At 45.2% G+C, this 17,241-nt stretch overlaps 1 protein-coding gene across 1 annotated transcript in view; it reads left to right on the top strand.

Moving 5' to 3' along the window:
- Positions 1 to 17,241, top strand: part of LOC146789359 (ATP-dependent translocase ABCB1-like) — a 502,439-nt gene that overhangs the window by 382,329 nt on the left and 102,869 nt on the right. The window contains exons 21-22 of the mRNA XM_085631305.1: positions 12,641 to 12,844; positions 15,173 to 15,273. Of these exons, the coding sequence (XP_085487431.1) occupies positions 12,641 to 12,844; positions 15,173 to 15,273 (305 nt within the window). The remainder of the gene's footprint in view (positions 1 to 12,640; positions 12,845 to 15,172; positions 15,274 to 17,241) is intronic.

Raw genomic sequence — 17,241 nt, 5'->3', positions numbered from 1 at the left:
TCCATAACTCTTTTCAGAACGTAAATCGGACCTGGGAGACCTGAAATACAGCGTCTTGCATTTTGGAGGCCCACCTGGAAACTGTGCCCGGTGCTTTGGTGAACTGTGGGGCCGGGGAGTAGTTGAACAACAACGGCATCGGAGCCTTGCCAAGGACCGTGCCCCCACTTTCAGTTTCGCTTTTGCACTTCTGCATGGCCTGATCGAGGAGCTACTTCGCGCGGCTGGGGCGTCCTCCGGCCTTTGTACTGGACTGATTTGTGCCTTTTTCTCAACCTTTCCGAGCGGGCCCTAGGACAGTCGGTGTCTGATCTGCTGGCGCCCCCTTTGCTATCGGTCCAGGTGGACTCCTCCGGTGAGCATCGCTCAACATGGCGGGCAAGGGGGATCCCGAGAAACGGAGGGCCAAGACATCCCAGCGTGGGGGACCAGTCCAGAGTAACATCATGGATCGTTATACCCAGGGTAAAGGATCCCCCGGGCCAGCGAGTGCCGTCGTGGAGGACTCCGGTGGTGGCCCGTCCGTCCCCACGGAATTGTCGCTGCAGGACGTTATGGGCGCCATCAACGGCATACGGGAGACCATCGCCCAGCAATACGAGGCTCTGGCCCGTAAAATTGACACGGTCGCCATTGATGTTACGTTAATTCGGGCAGATCTCTCTAAGACTAACAAGAGGGTTCAGTCGCTGGACTTGAGGACATCCACTCTTGTTACGGATGTATCAGACCTCCAGGTAACTCTTGGCGACCTAAAATTGGCAAACGACACGATGTCCCGGCGGCTGGAGGGTTTCGAAGGTCGGGCACGACGCAACAATATCCGCGTCATAGGTGTACCGGAGACTTTCGACAATCGTCCGGTGGACCTCATGGTCGAAGATCTCATCCTCAATCATCTTGCTCCCTCAGGCCTGAGCAAGTTCTTCGCCGTGGAGCGTGCCCATCGTGTCCCGGGCGGCAGGCCTCGACCAGGAGCTCCCCCGAGGCCTATCATTGCAAGACTTTTTCACTACAGGGACAGGGATGCGATCCTGCAGGCCTCGAGGGTGCACGGCCCAGTTAAATATGAAAATTCCTCCGTCAACTTCTTTCCGGACTTCACCCAACTCGTTCAGAAACAGAGAATGGGCTTTCAGGGGGTGAAGCGCCGTCTTCGAGATCTGGAACTCAAATACTCTATGCTTTTTCCTGCCAGGCTTCGTGTGGAATATGAAGATCGGACTATCTTTTCTGAACGCCCTGACACCGTGAGTGACTGGTTGGATTCCCTGCCGGACCGGGGCGAACGATCTGGGCGTACTGGCGGTGCCGAGGGCGGAGGGCCTCTGCAGGAATGATTCTTGGTCCTCCACCTTAAAATTTCCTTCTGCGCTCAGCCAGGTTCTACTTCGATTGTATATTTTGTCTATCAATGTTTCGTTTGGGTGCGGGCGGGGACGGGTCCCTTTCCTCCTCTAGGGTCTTTTTGTTGCATGGGATTGTTAGGGCGACAGGCACACTGCAAGTTGGGGGGGCTGTATAGTCCGCAGGGGTGCAGGGTGGGGGGAGTTGCAATGGTGTGGGGGTGGGAGGGTGGTAGTGGTTGTTGGGTTGTGTGTTTTTACTTTTCAAGGCGGTATGTTTGTTCCTTTTCAGTTTCAAGTGTCTGGCTGCGTTCCCGGGGACTCCAGCTTCTTGTGTTGGGATGGGGGGGACGGGTTGAAACTGATGTCTTGGAACGTCAACGGATTGGGGGACCGTATCAAACGTGGGGTTGTGTTGCAATATTTGCGCCGATTGGCCCCTGATGTGGTATTTCTTCAAGAGACGCACTTGGTGGGCAATGTATGTCATGCTATGAACAGGGGGGGCTACCGACTGGTTGCACATTCTGGCTTCACCACTGGATCTAGAGGGGTGGGCATTTTGCTGCGATCTTCCCTCCCGCTTGAGATTGACAAAGTCACTCTTGATGATAGAGGGCGCTTTGCGTCCTTGACTGGACGGTGGGAGGGGCAGACCCTTTCATTGGTTTCGATCTATGTTCCCCCGGGCCTTCAGACCTCCACTTTCTCGGATGTGGGTCGTATGTTACTTGAACTTCCTGATAGTCTCTTGCTTGTGGGTGGGGATTTTAATTCCGTGATTTCTGGCGAGTTGGATCGTTACCCTCCCAGAGCCCTCTCTGCCGCCCAGGCGTGGCTCGGCGGGTTCTTGGACACTTTCGGTCTAGTGGACTGCTGGAGGTTGATACATCCGACACAGAGTCAGTACACATTCCACTCCGGGGCCCACGGGAGTCTCTCCAGACTAGATTATTTTCTTATGCCCGCGGCCCAGACCACCCGGGTCCGGGAGGTTAAGCACCTGGCCCGGGGCATTTCCGATCATTCCCCATTGTGGCTCCTCTTCGATACTGGGATGCGATCCGCCGGGCGGATCGCCCCCATTAACCCCTGGTACCTGCGTGACCCCAAGATTCGCAACGGTCTCATTAAGTTGCTTGAACAGTATTTTCTTGAGAATGAGGGATCCGTCTTGTCCTCGGTGTCCCTGTGGGAGGCTTTCAAAACGGTTCTCCGAGGACACGCCCTGTCCCTGATCGTGGAGGCCAAGAAGGCTAAGAACGGGGCGGTGGTTGCGTTGGAGGCTGAGATATCCGGGTTGGAGGCTGCCTTGGAGACGGGTGTCACTCGGGACGGGCTTCACGCCCTCAGCCTGAAGCAGTTCGAATATAAGTCCCTTGTTACGGAGGCTGCTCGGACAATGTATAGGGAACAGCAGGGTAGATTGTACGATGCTGGGGATAAGGCGGGTAAATTGATTGCTTGGCTTGATGAGAAGGAGAGAGTGAATCGAGTGGTCCCCGTGCTTCAGACGTCGGAGGGAGTGAGTGTGACTGACCCTGGTGAGATTGTGGAGTGTTTTGCTGACTACTTCCGTGCTGTGTACTCCCCGGTGTCTGCTAGAGATGAGGCTGACTCTCGTCACTTGTTGAAGGATATTGCTTTGCCCTGCCTGTCGGTGGATGAGCGTGAGCAGATAGATGCCCCATTATCAGTCGACGAGATTGCTACCGCGATTCGTTCCCTGCGCTCGGGCAAGGCTATGGGCCCCAACGGACTCCCGATTGAACTCTATAAACTGCAACCGGATAAACTTGCACCATTTCTCCGTCGTATGTTTTCGGAGTCGCTTGAACTTGGTTCTCTCCCTGATGACCAACGTCTAGCCACTATAGTCGTGATTCCCAAGGACGGTAAGCCTCGAGACCGTTGCGCCTCGTATAGGCCTATTTCTCTGTTGAACGCCGAGCCGAAAATCCTTGCCAAGGTTCTTGCTAACCGCCTGCTTACTGTTATTTGTGATCTGGTGCATCCGGACCAATCCGGTTTTATCCCGCACCGGAATACGGCCCTTAACTTGCGGCGCCTACATGGCGTACTTGCACGGGTGGAATATCTTTCAGAGCCGGCCATCTTGGTTTCCTTGGACGCCACGATGGCCTTTGATACGATAGAATGGCCGTATCTCTGGGCCGCCCTGGCAAAGTTTGGCTTCGGGGCGAGATTTATTAGTTGGGTTAAACTCTTATACGCTGCTCCGTTGGCACAGGTTGTCATTAATGGGAGGGTTTCCCGGCCTTTCGTTCTTGGAAGGGGCACTCGGCAGGGGTGTCCATTGTCTCCCCTGCTCTTCGCTTTGGCTTTGGAACCGCTGGCTGCTTGGCTTCGTTGGGAACCGTCAATGAGAGGGATCCAGTGGGCCCCTGGCTTTGAGGACCGTGTTTCGTTGTACGCGGACGACATTCTTTTGTACCTCACCTCACCTCGTAAGTCACTCAATGTGCTCTTTGACATTCTCACTTCCTTCGGCAAGAACTCTGGTTTGATTATTAACTGGTCCAAATCTTGTGTCTATGCTATATCCGGTGGCTTTCCTCTCTTGCCTTCTCGTTTTCCCATTAAGGCTTCCCACTCCGGCTTTACGTACCTGGGGGTGTACGTCTCATTGGACCCGGCTGTTCGCTACGAACATAATCTCCTCTCTCCACTTCGGAGATTGAGGTTAGACGTGGCGCGTTGGCGTAAGCTTCCCTTGTCTCCCCTCGGTCGTGCGGCACTTTTTAAAATGATATCTCTTCCCCGATTCCTTTACGCACTTCAGAACTCCTTTGATATTATTCCGGCGGCCTACTTCCGGGAAGTGGAGAGCTTACAAAGGAGACTTGTTTGGGACGGTCGTGCACGTATTGCTCTTGCAAAACTGACTCTCCCCTGGTATGACGGGGGCATTGCGCTCCCGGACATCAGGAGGTAGTATTGGGCTTTCCAGCTATCTGCTATTAACCACGCAACGTACGCACCTGGTCCGAATCCGGCTTTCGAAATGGATAGATTTTTGTTGCCTGGCGGCAACTTTAACAGAGCGCTTTACTCTCGATCGGCTGGGAGGAACTTGACCGGTCCCACTAAGATTGCAGTACGCTTGTGGAAGGCTGCGAATCTGGCCATGGGCTGGCATGATCGTTTGACGGGTGCGACCCCTTTGTTTGCGTCTGAAAGATTGGGAAGCCTCTGGACGACGAAGGGCTTTGAGCGCTGGGATACGATTGGCATCAGCAGAGTAGGTGACCTCTGGGTGAAGGGTGCGGTTAAATCCTTTGCTGCGCTGCAGTGTGAGTACGAATTGAGTGAGAGAGAGTTCTTTCGGTACGTTCAGGTTCGGCACGCCTTGCTCTCGGTCTTCGGGGCTGGGACCGCAGTCCCTGTATCTTCGCCACTCGAGTACCGCATACTCGACGGTCACTTGCCCGACAGTACTATTTCCCTTATCTACAAAAAACGAATAAACACTCGGGCGGATCTCCTCGTGCGTCTTCGGGAGGCGTGGATCGGGGATGGGGTGGAACTGGACGATGAGGATTGGCAGTCAGCGCTGTCCTCCCCTAAGGAGGTGGCCATTCCCGCGCGTCTCCGTCTTGTCCAGCTTAAAATTCTCCACCGTGTCTACGTGTCGGGCCCTCGTTTAGTTTTGATGGGTTTTTCTGAAGATGGGCTCTGTAGGCGCGGTTGTGGGCTCAGCGCCACTTTTCTCCACGTTCTCTGGGAGTGCTGTGAGGTGGCGGAGTATTGGCGCCGGGTGCATGCTGTCATGGAACGTGTCACTGGGGTCGCTCTGTTGCCTGAGGTTCGCCGATGTTTGCTGAACGTGTGGGAGCCTAATGACTATAATGCGGCTCAGACTCGGTGGGCGGCCCTTGGGAACATGATTGCTAAGAGGGACATCGCACAGCTTTGGGGTTCCCGGCGGCCTCCCACCGTGTCAGTATGGAAGGAGAACATGGACTGGTGCATGTTCAGAGAGAAGACGGTGTACGTGGCCCGGGGTAAGCCGGGGGCGTGGGGCAGAATCTGGGGTCAGTGGAACGCGTACCGAGGGAACATCTGCACGCCCCCCCTCGTGGACACATCTGATGCTGCCTTGTCCCCCTGATCCTGAGGTTCCCGGACTATCACATTTTACCTGTAGATGGTTGTGGCTCTCCCGTTGCCCCCACCTCCCCCTTGATCATCCTCATTGACCACCCGAGGGTGGAGTATGTATTGTGTGGTCCCCCGGCGGTGGCAGGACGCCCTTTTTCGATGGTTTCCGCCTTGTATTTTGGTGTTATTTTATTTTTTCTTCATTTGTTTGTATTTCTAAAATTTATGTATCCTGATAGCCTCTGAGGTGCACTCAGTAACCTGCTAATTTGGCTGAGCCCCAGGGGGCCTGTTACTGCCTTGATGTTGATGACCATGTATATATTAGCGGCCGGCCCTGGTGGTTGTAGGCCCATGTTTGTATTGGATTTTTTATGCACAATAAAGGTTTTCGCAAAAAAAAAAAAAACAGCATGAAAAAAAATAAAAAAATAAAGGTAAATAGATTTTTTACATGCTCTGGCAGTGTGGAATATGCCTGTTGAACAGAAAGTTGCAGAAAGACAATTTGTCCTCCATATTGGTTTAACAAATGTGGACAGGAATGGATGCAGGGTACCGTGAGGCCCATGAGTCAACTTTCAGACGTGAAAAATTTCTTGAGATAGAACATAGTCCACTCTGACAAAAAAGATAAAAAATATCCGTAAAACTCGAGGGATATGCCCTACATCGGGAAAGCTGCTCTACCTGTTCCAGGAATAAGTGAGTTGTTCCAGCCTATGGCATCTCAGGTTGGACCCATACTACTACCGGTCCAGCAGTGCTTGTTTAAAATTAAAAGTGCTGCTTCAGCTTGTATCTTTGCTCCTATCCTCAGTTTCTTGAAAAAAGCCAGCCAGCAACAAACCATGAGATTGGGAGCTACTTGTGGACACTGTTGTCTTTAAAACAACACTGCAGAATCCAAAGTTCTTTAAGACCTAGAGGGGACATGTAGAGCTGCTTGAAACTGAGAGTACATGGAGCACAAAATTATTTGATGTTTTGCATGAGGTGAATGAAGCAGTGTGAGAAAGGATTATTGAACGAGGGGAACATCTAGGAAAGTAAAGTCCGCACATGGATTGGTTTGCTTAATACATCAAGGTGAGATTTGAAGTCCTGGAAGCAACACTGATTCTCTCTGGGGTGCAGGCTCACTGCAGACATGGGTTACTTCTCTCTACACTATTTTGGATCATAGGAAGATCTGCTTGAAAGAGTCAGCATGGCCTTCTAGAGATACATGTGCGGCCTGCGCAGTCTACTCCCAGGACCATCCTTCACTGCTCCCAATGCTCGACGGACAGCAGAATTCAGCTGTCCCCCAATCTGAAACAGCCCCACCAATTCTTTGCTGCTTGCACTGCTAAGGGCCTCTATTCCCCAACACCACTAGAGAAGAATGCACACGGTGACAATGACTGAAACCAATGGATTTGTTCTCACCAACATAACCATAAACCGGCACTCTCTCCTTAGCACATGGATTCACCAAAATCTTAATTAATTTCAATGCCTGTGTATTTTTTTTAGTTTTCATGTTCATGATATTTTTCAAACTCAGTGTCACTTTTTCACCCCATACTTCTCATTCAGTTGCATGTCAATATTTCTGTGAATTCCTCATTTGTTTATGTTGTCATAGAATGACAAACAGTTATTTATGCATTCTAAAGGAAAGCAGATACTGAAATATATTCATTAGTGAACCAACACAATATAATATACATTTTCAAAGGGCAGTAAACTGTATCAGTTTCTTCTTTCTAGCAATCTTTCCACTATTTAATTAGGCAGTCTCTTGCATGAGCAATCATTTTGCACTCCTAATGGTGGATTCTTCGTTTTTTATGGTTGTACAGTCTACCTATTTCTGCTTTAAGTACTTCACCCAGATTAGGCGTTCGATTATTTTCTTTAGAACCCCTTTTCTCAATTGAAGTTGACAGAAAGTAAACCATGTCCCTAGTTTCCTTCAAGTCTTATGACAATCAGCAAAATGTGTAACTATCAGTAAGAAACTTTTGATAATCACTGAATAAAGTCTAGGAGCTGCCATGGCAACCCAGCTCAGCTACAGACTCTAAATCAGTTATTCAGATCACTTGTGCAGGGACAGGCCGCAATGATGGATACCTACTACAGACATTTCTACAAGGCAATCTTGACCTCTTAGTTTGAAATTTGGACCTGAAGTTTCTCCCCTCCTTATTTGTAGGGGAGTTCTTAGTAATATAAATTATGGTGACAAACAAGAACATTATTATAACAATAATTATGATAATTATACAGTGGAGTGTTTTGTGAAATTTCAATCCCTTTGGAATACATTGATTATTTGCCCTGGCTGCATCCCTGATTGCTATCTATTTAAATTGCCTTTTTTCATTGGTACAACTCAGTACGATCACTGTCCCCTATTGTGTAAAACATTTTATGGATTCATTTGCTGTAGGCAACAAGAATACCAGGGTTGACAAAGCATCTGCTTTCTGGATTAAGACAGGACCAGTCTGACCTAAACCATCACATCTCAAGCCTGGAATCTTAGCAGGAGCAGGCTCTAAAAAGTTCCTCCTGCTTGATGCAGCATTCTTTATATCAATGACAATTAGAACATAATTACTGTAGGTGCTCAATTACAGCCGTGTTCCTTTGTAGGGTATGTTTGGAACATGTCAACTTTAAAACTAATATTTTTCTGAGTGTTTTTGTTATACTTTGTTTTGAATTTGAAAATACGTGAAGTAATTACAGAGCTTGTGATTAACATTCTGATTATGCACAGCTGTGTGTTTTCAAATGTGCTGCCATGTGTTGGAGTATAGTAAACACAATCCAAATGTTTAAAAAAGAGAGATGCTTATTCTTTTAAGCAGATGAATGCTATTTCTTGGTTGTATGGATTGTAGCTCATTCTATTTTCGCAAGCTCCAAGGAAATATAACTATAATGTGCTATCAGATTTAATGTAGAGTAGTATGTAATGTGGCATTGTAATGTTTTTTGTGGATTATTTGTAATTTAAATGGATACTTGTGTTGTTTATCAAGTGAAGCCTTTCAGGGTAATTTATAACAATAACAATATAATAGTAATATTGAACCACTGAATGCCAGTAGTAGCGAAGTATAACTTGTACTCCCTTCTCACATAAACAACAAACCAGGTGTGAGAAATAGAGGTGTTGGTTGACTGGGAGGTGAGCCTTGGTCAAGCAACAACCACAATCTCTGGCAGAGTGAACCACAAAAAGTCACTAAATTACCTTGTACTTAACCCTGGGTAGCTTGGCACAAAAGAAGTCAGGCTTAACTTAGAGACAATGTGTAAAGATATTATGCAGTACACAAACAGCAGTAAAGTGACAACACAGCACAAGAAAAATCCCACACAAATTTCGGAAAATAGAGTACATTTTAATAAGTTATTTGACACCAAATGACAAAAATCCAATCTGTAGAACTAGAGTTATGAATTGTTACTGTTTTTTGTAAAAACTAGCACTTAAAAGATCAAAGAACCAATCGCAGACATCTAGTCGTGCACAAGACCGGGTCAAAGTCGAAAAATATTGCAGACCAAGATTAAGCGGTGTGTGGATACAAGAAGTGGTTTAGGCCCGGTCAGCTCTTACCTCTGGGTTTAGAAGAATTTTCCCCCCAAAAATTCTGAGAAGGGAAAGTTCAGCAGGGCAATGTTGCAGACGGTGTCCAAGGAAGAAGCGTTGTGGAGAAGCTGCTGGACGTAGTCACGGTGAAGATTTCTGCTTTCGGACATAGTCATTTTAATGGAAGTCGAACATCTCCAGTGGGATGAGGCAGGAGACTGTAGTCGACAAGAGTTCTAGGGGGGCAGATATCCCTTTGGCGAAAGACCACTGAACAGGATTTGCTGCTGTAGAGAAGAACATAGAGGGAGCAGCCACAAAGTCAGGCCGTCCAGCGATGCACCTTAGGCAGATCGACGAGCAGTTTGGTCCCGGTCTTCCCTCAATTCTCAGAGCAATTTTTAGCCAAAAAATGTGAGTCCCAAGGTTTTGGCTGTCTGGGCACTTTTAGCATCACAGCCAGAGGTCCTAGACTGTAGGGACACCAATTGGGGGATCAGGACTCCCCCAGGCTGGCTCCAGGTGTGGGTTCAAGCTAGTGGAAGTGTGTTTTGTCCCTGTGGCTCTGCTTAGGAGGCCAGCAAACTATCCTTTGGAATCACTCTGGTAGTCCTGGGTTATGTTATGTTATGTAGAACAGACGGCTACTCAAAAGAGTGCCCCGGCGCTAGGAACTGTTAACCACTAGTCATAAAGAGGTTTTCACAAAGCGAGTTTGAACAGCCAGGTTTTAAAGTCTGTCTTTGAGGGAACCTACATCAATGGTGGCCCTCAGATCAAGGGGGAGAGCATTCCAGCAAGAGGCGACCAGAGCCGAAAAAGAGGAGCTGCTCCATTTCTTCCTTTTGGTTTTTGGTACCACTGCCAACAAAGAATCAGAGGAACACAAAGTTCTCATTGGTAGGTAGTGTATAACTCTATTAACAAGGTAACAGGGACCTGACTGATAGAAGGCTCTATGGGCCAACAACAATCCCTTGAAATTAAACCGCTCATGGATTGGCAAAACATGCAATTCCTTAAGCTTAGGGTGCAGGCGAATGTGATTATATTTACGGAGCCCTAGGAGAAGTCGGACTGTAACATTCTGCACCAACTGGAGTCTCTTAAATTGGAACGCTGGGCGACCCCAGTATAGAACTTTGATGTAATCCAGCATAAGGTTGTGAGAGCTAAAATTACTGAGTTCTGGCAATGTGAGCGGAGCAGAATAAAAATCTTTTAAAGAATCTAAGAAGTCCAAAGCACACTCCTACCGCACAATCCACTTGGGAGCTAAAGAATAGCTTGTTGTCAAACTTTTGTCCCAGGTTGGGAGCTAAAGAATAGCTTGTTGTCAAACTTGGGAGCTAAAGAATAGCTTGTTGTCAAACTTTTGTCCCAGGTTGTGTACAACTGTGGCAGCGGTGGGTGGCCAGGATGCTTGTTTCCGGTCCAGGGAGGACCTGGCGTGGCAGTTTGGGCTCAACTGTTCCCATGAGGAACAGGGTCATGACTGGGTCTAAACTGGGGTAGCATGGTGAGCAAAAGAGCGATGGATTTAACCCAGATATCTTAACTGGGGGTGACAGTTTGATTTGCTCTGCATTCTGTCCATCATCTGTGTATCTTTTGCTCTCTCGCCCTAAGTGCACCGGTATTCCCAGAAGTGGGTCCAGGGCTCATTGTCTGACTGGGTTCAAGCGAGCCTGGCTGATGAGGGTTGATGCCCCGAAACTGGTCCCAGGATGCTTATTTCCGATCCAGGGAGGACCTGGTTTAGCAGTTTGGGCTGGATTGTTACCATGAGGAATAGGGTCAAGACTGGGGTTGCATGGTGAGCAAAAGAACAGTGGGGCCGATTCACAGAACTAACTTAAGACAAAATCCTAACTTCTGTGAATACCAAAAGTAGTAAGTTTAGCATTTTGTCTTAAGTTAGTTCTGTGAATCGGGCCCAATGGATGTAACCCAGATCTCTTGACTGGGGGTGAATGTTTGATTTGCTCTGCATTCCTTCCATCATCTGTGTGTCTTTTGCTTTCTCACTCTAAGTGCACCGGATATGCCCAGACGTAGGTCCCGGGCTCACTGTGTCAATGGATTCAATCTAGCCTGGCTGATGAGGGGATATGGCCCGAAACCTGTCACAGGATGCTTTTTTCCAGTCCAGGGTGGACCTGGCTTGGCAATTCGGGCTGGACTGTTCCCATGAGGAACAGGGTCAAGACTGATTTGCATATGGCTGGGTCTAAGCTGGGGTGGCATGGTGAGCAAAAGAATGATGGATTTAACCAAGGTCTCTTGACTGGGGGGGAATGTTTGATTTGCTCTGCATTCTGTCCGTCATCTGTGTGTCTTTTCTTAATCAAACGTCAGCACTTATTAAAGGTAATAAGGTAACCCAATGTTGCCCTATTGGAACAGGTATGCCTCACAGTAGTAAAACAACAAATTCAGGAGTTTTTCACTACCAGGACATTCAAAACGTAACAGTACATGTCCACCCTTTTAATTATAATTCACCCGGCCCTATGGGCTACCTAGGGCCTACCTTATGGGTGACTTATATGCAATAAAAGGGGAGTTTAAGGCTTAGCAAGGGGGCTATATTGCCAATTCGAATTGGCAATTTAAAACTGCATTCAGGCTGTAATGGCAGACCTGTAACATGCTTTATTGCGTTACTTAAGTGGGTTCTCCAACATGTGCTGCAGGCCTACTATTAGCATTAAATCTAAAGGCACTGGGGGTATATGGTATGCCACTCTACATGGGATCTATGTTAAGGGGAGTGATCACAAGCACTTTAACACGGGTTAGCAGTGGTAAAGTGCACAGAGTCCTAAGGCCAACAAAAACGAATTTCAGCAAAAATGAAGAGAAACAGGCAAAACATTTGGGATCACCCTGCAGAAAGGTCCTGGTCCAACACCAGGATTATACACTGTGTGTAGTGTGATAGTGCTTTAAATCTGAAGATGACCCTTTGTTAGGCTGCGTTCTCAAAAAGAGGAGCATAAAGCAAAAAATTCTTTAACACCTTAAGATTGCTTTCCAAATCATCTAATTCCATGAAAACTCCAAATGACGCTTATGGTATCCTTTGTTTTTTAGGTTACATCCACGTTGGAAGTTACACTACACATTGTGGCCAGGTTGCTGCCTATTTCCTTTGCTTGTTCTGAACATTGAACAATGTAACATTGATCTTTAAATAAATAAATATATAATGAATCCTAAATCAGTATAACATAGATTGCTTTCTTTTGTTATTTTACACTTACACTTTTAGCAACAATTTAAGGTGTTTTTATCAGGTACACTTGTAATCATCTGATCATGGGTATAATACTATTTTCTACTAGTTGTGTTAGAAATGTCAATATCCTGCTTGCTACCTTGCCTTTTCATTTTCCTAACTCTTAATTTTGAATCCAGTGCTAAACTGAATGATACACATTTGTTTTCAAAGTATATACACTCTTTAACTCTTTGTAGGGTTATGCTAGTTCTACTGAAATTGAATAGTTGAGCTAGATAACCTTCCCATATCACAAAAACTACTTATGACTTATTTTATTTTTTTCCTTCAAAGGCTACTGGCTCCAGATTGGCTTTGATTGCACAGAATATTGCCAACTTGGGAACAGCTTTAATCATATCATTTGTTTATGGCTGGCAACTAACCCTACTCATCTTAGCTATTGTGCCGGTCCTTGCCATTTCTGGTCTCATTCAAATGAAAATGTTGGCTGGCCATGCAAAGAAAGACAAGACAGAACTGGAGCTAGCTGGAAAGGTATATATTAAATGTCATGCAAGTATTAACCGCCATGAGTGTATTTAGATAGTAGCTTAATTCCTAACATTATATGTGATTAGTATGTGTATAGAACCTGTAAATAGCTCTTTGTTATGTCTCAAAAGGGAAAAAAATTTAGGTCAAGAGCAAATTTCTGTAGATCTGTACATGAATGCAAATTACTGCTAAAACCTGGAATATATTTGTAGAGGAAATCACAAATTCACAAAATTGATGCTTCTGTCATTCTTCCCGGTGGATCAGTTATCTTTAACCTTTTCTAAAATGAAAGCTACTTCTCATCAATTAGAATCTTCCTAAGCTATGAACATATATCATAACTGGTGAAATAGTCACTACGGCAGACAGTATTTCAATTGTCATCAACCCGTGGATTCACAGAAGTGACTGCCACAGGACATGAAGCAGCGATACCAGTGTAATGAAATGCCAGTTGTAGCAGGAGGTGCTTTCTGGCACTAAATTATAACAACAGCAATAGGCCTCTGTAACTCACCCTCAAATATCAATAAACGATCAGCCAGATTGTTTTTGTTGGAAATGCCATCTTTTGATTGTATTGCTAAGGATTTACTCAGTTTTTCATTTTGGGTAGAAAATCTCAATAATTCCCAAGAATAAGCTTATCGCTTTCTTTAAAAATATATTTTTTTTTTATTTCATTCAAAACACCGGATTTCATTTTTAGTAAGTACATGCTCGGTGACCACCTATCATTATGTTTTTTCTTCAACTACTCACATGTGCTTATGCCTCACATGCCCTACGATAATGGTAAAGATACTTACGTTATGGCATGCAAAGCCGCCTTTATAACATTGATGGCCCAATAAAGACTCAGATGCACAAGTTATGTCAGGGATTAGATGATTAGCTTCTGCAATATAAGTTTGTAAATAGAAAGCATGTAGAGGAGGGCTATCTGGCAGTTTTGTGAGGCTGTAGTTCTAAAAAGATTTATATCCAAGCAATGCAACAACAAGAATTCCTATTATCATTGTATACCTATTATCTCATCATGGACCTGCCTTAATATTGGCTCCCATAATTGTATAAACGAACATGAATGTAAGCAATAGTTTCCTTTGTTTGAAAGGAAATTTACAGTCCTTATTCTACACTTAAAACAGATTTAGATGAAACAATCCATGGCAGATGTAACAAACAGGCTTCAAATAAATGCATGTATTTTATTGAATTCACTGTACAAATGAGCAGATTGTGTTTATAATTCATGTTTTGAGATGTCTAAGAATCTGGAAAAAATGTGACTAAAGCTTGAGCTGGATTTCAATTGCCACTGGTTTAGCCACATACACATAAGATACACATGGAAAAACATCTAGCAGCGTTGAAGTTGAAAGATTGTGGGATCATCCTTTGGGTTATTCTTTCAATTACACTGTAGGCTAAACGTTTCCTTATTTCTTTGTTTACAATTCATCATATCTCTAGGAGCCCAATTCACAGAACTAACTTAAGACAAAATCCCAAACTTACTACCAATTTGGTATTCACAGAAGGCACTTACTCATTTTGGTATTCACAGAAGGCACTTACTCATTTCGGTATTCACAGAAGTTAGGAGTCCTAACTTTAGGACTCCTAAATGCCTTCTGTGAATACCGAAAGTCTTAAAGTTAGGATTTTTCTCAGTTTAGGAGTCCTAAAGTTAGGAGTCCTAACTTTACTACTCCTAAACTGAGAAAAATCCTAACTTTAAGACTTTCGGTATTCGCAGAAGGCACTTAGGAGTCCTAACTTTACTACTCCTAAACTGAGAAAAATCCTAATTTTAAGACTTTCGGTATTTGCAGAAGGCATTTAGAAGTCCTAAAGTTAGGAGTCCTAACTTTACTACTCCTAAACGAGAAGAATCCTAACTTTAAGACTTTCGGTATTCACAGAAGGCATTTAGGAGTCCTAAAGTTAGGACTCCTAACTTCTGTGAATACCGAAGTGAGTAAGTGCCTTCTGTGAATACCAAAATGGTAGTAAGTTTAGGATTTTGTCTTAAGTTAGTTCTGTTAATCGGGCCCTTGGTATTTACAAAAACATTGAGAAATGTCAAATCTGATTGTTTCTCTGAATCACCTAGTTATGGTTAGATCTAAATATATATAACTACCTTCATTAGAGCTTTGGTAAAAAGGACCATTTGTTTTTCCTAAGCAGTGCACTATCATGGTCTGCTGTGTGTAAAGCTGATCTCAGGAATAGGATAGCAACTCCTGCTAGCTGCCCTTTCCTGTGCATCAGTTTTGAAAATGGATGCACATAGTAACAACTTGTTTTCTTCTACAGATTGCTATTGATGCTGTTGAAAATATTCGAACAGTTGTTTCTTTGACCCGTGAAAGAAAATTTGAATCCTTGTATGAAGAAAATTTGGTTGGGCCGTACAGGTAAATAATACACATATATGCAACACTGTAACTGCATCTAGTGTTCTCCATTGCAGGAAAGAATGCATGTATACATGAGATTAACAGATCATGAGCTTAGCACAAAAAAAGATGAAGATATTGTCTCCCTGGGTGTAGGTAGGGGTGGTTGTAGTAGTTTGGGGAGCTGCGAGTGAGCAGTGTGAAGTAATGGTTAGAGGAAAAGGGGAGAGGGGAGTTTTCTTTGAGAAGGTGAGTATTGTAGTGAGTACCTACCAAAGATATAACAGATGCGTGGTATCAGACAGATGTTTTAATCTAACGGTATGTTGTCGCTGCCAGTGTGCTACAACTCATCACAACCAGTGTTGCCTCTAATTTATTTTGTGTGTGTGCAGCAATGAAGGTTCTCTGTGCGCTGCAACTAAAATTACGTGCACCGAAGACATGCAATGATTTACTATATAAGTGCACAAGCTATGAAAATGAGTGGCAGAATGAGAGAGATATTCCTTAATTTCTCTCCAGCCTCTTTACATATCTACTACTTTGTCTCTCCTGTGTCGGCTTTGTTCACAGTTCTGCTTCCTTCCTGTCTACACTCTGTTCCCTCCTTACACATCTCACAGTATTCTGCTGCTTCCCTCATTCTTTGTCTGCTTTCCTTTCCGTCTTTTTTACACATCTCCCACTATCCTGCTCCTCTGTCTTACACACTATCCCTTTCTCTCCTATCTGCATCCTTTCCCTCACCTTTTACACGTCTCTTACTAGTCTTCGCATCTTAAATGCTGTCCCCTCTTCTGTTCTCTCTGCTATCCTCTCTATCCCCTTTAAATGCCTCCCACTATCATGTTCCTCTGTCTTACACTCCCCCCCCCCCCCAACAAATTGCATTACCTCTACGTAATCCTGTAAATTTAGAGCATGAATGCCATTGTGCACAACAATGCTCTGGAAAGGGACTATTCAAACACCATCCTCATTCAGGATGTGGCTTCTTGGCTATGGGAGGGCAACTGTAATATTGTATGCAAGGCTTCAGAAGTAGGCAAAACAAAGGCAGCAGTGTAATTCTGACTCAAGAAAGCAGTGAGTCTAAGTCACAAGGTATTGGGAAAGGCAGTGTGTGCCAGGGCTGTCTACCCCAAATGGTACAGCTGTTGAAGTTTGACTGTGTGCCCCAGGAATTCAAGGTGTACCCTGGGTAATGGGACAGGTGGTGTAGGCCATAGCTGCTTGCTCCACATTTCTATTGCTGAGAGTTCACACTTGTATGTCCGCCCCAACTGGTCCTTTGAAGAACCTACATGTCCACCCCAACAGGATCCCATATGAACCCAGGGCCCCGCCCAAACCGGTCTATGGAAGAGGAAAACTGACATGTTTGTTTGGTTGTTTTGCTCTAAAATGTAGAATTCATATGGTGTTTCATATCCCTGAAAAGGCAGCAAAGCACTCTGGTTTTCAATGGGATCCATTTCTGAAGTGCATAGTTGAAAAAAATATTAGAAATAATTTGGCTTAGGTGTTGAGTGAGGTCTGTAAGATTTTTAGAGACTCTTTAAACATGATGCAGAAGATGCTGCTGTTTTTAAGCATGAGGTGAGGTTGAGAGAGAGAGAGTTGTTCCAAGCACTGACTAACCTACAGTGCAAAGTCCACAACAATGTAGGCAGTAACCGTATAGCAGTGTTTCCCAAACTGGGGTCCGCGGACCCCCAGGGGTCCGTGACACATTCCCAGGGAGTCCGTAGGCAGCAGTTTTAAAAGCACTGCAACGTTCCTTGTATAATTAGCAGTTTTTTAGCAAAAATAAAAGTGTCAAGATAATGCCAGTGATTAATGTACCTGCTGGAGAGAGATGAGAGATTTGTCTAGTGGCAGCTTTGACTTAACTAATGTAGCACAGAGGGTTAATATGCCTACTGCAAAGAACATGAACATGCATTTTAAAAAACTGTATTTTATGTGCATAGGTCAGTAGGT

This window comes from Triturus cristatus, chromosome 10, assembly GCF_964204655.1.
Source record: "Triturus cristatus chromosome 10, aTriCri1.1, whole genome shotgun sequence".
Lineage (NCBI taxonomy): Eukaryota > Metazoa > Chordata > Amphibia > Caudata > Salamandridae > Triturus > Triturus cristatus.
Note: the sequence above shows the minus strand (reverse complement) of the source record. Positions and strands in the feature narration are given on the sequence as shown.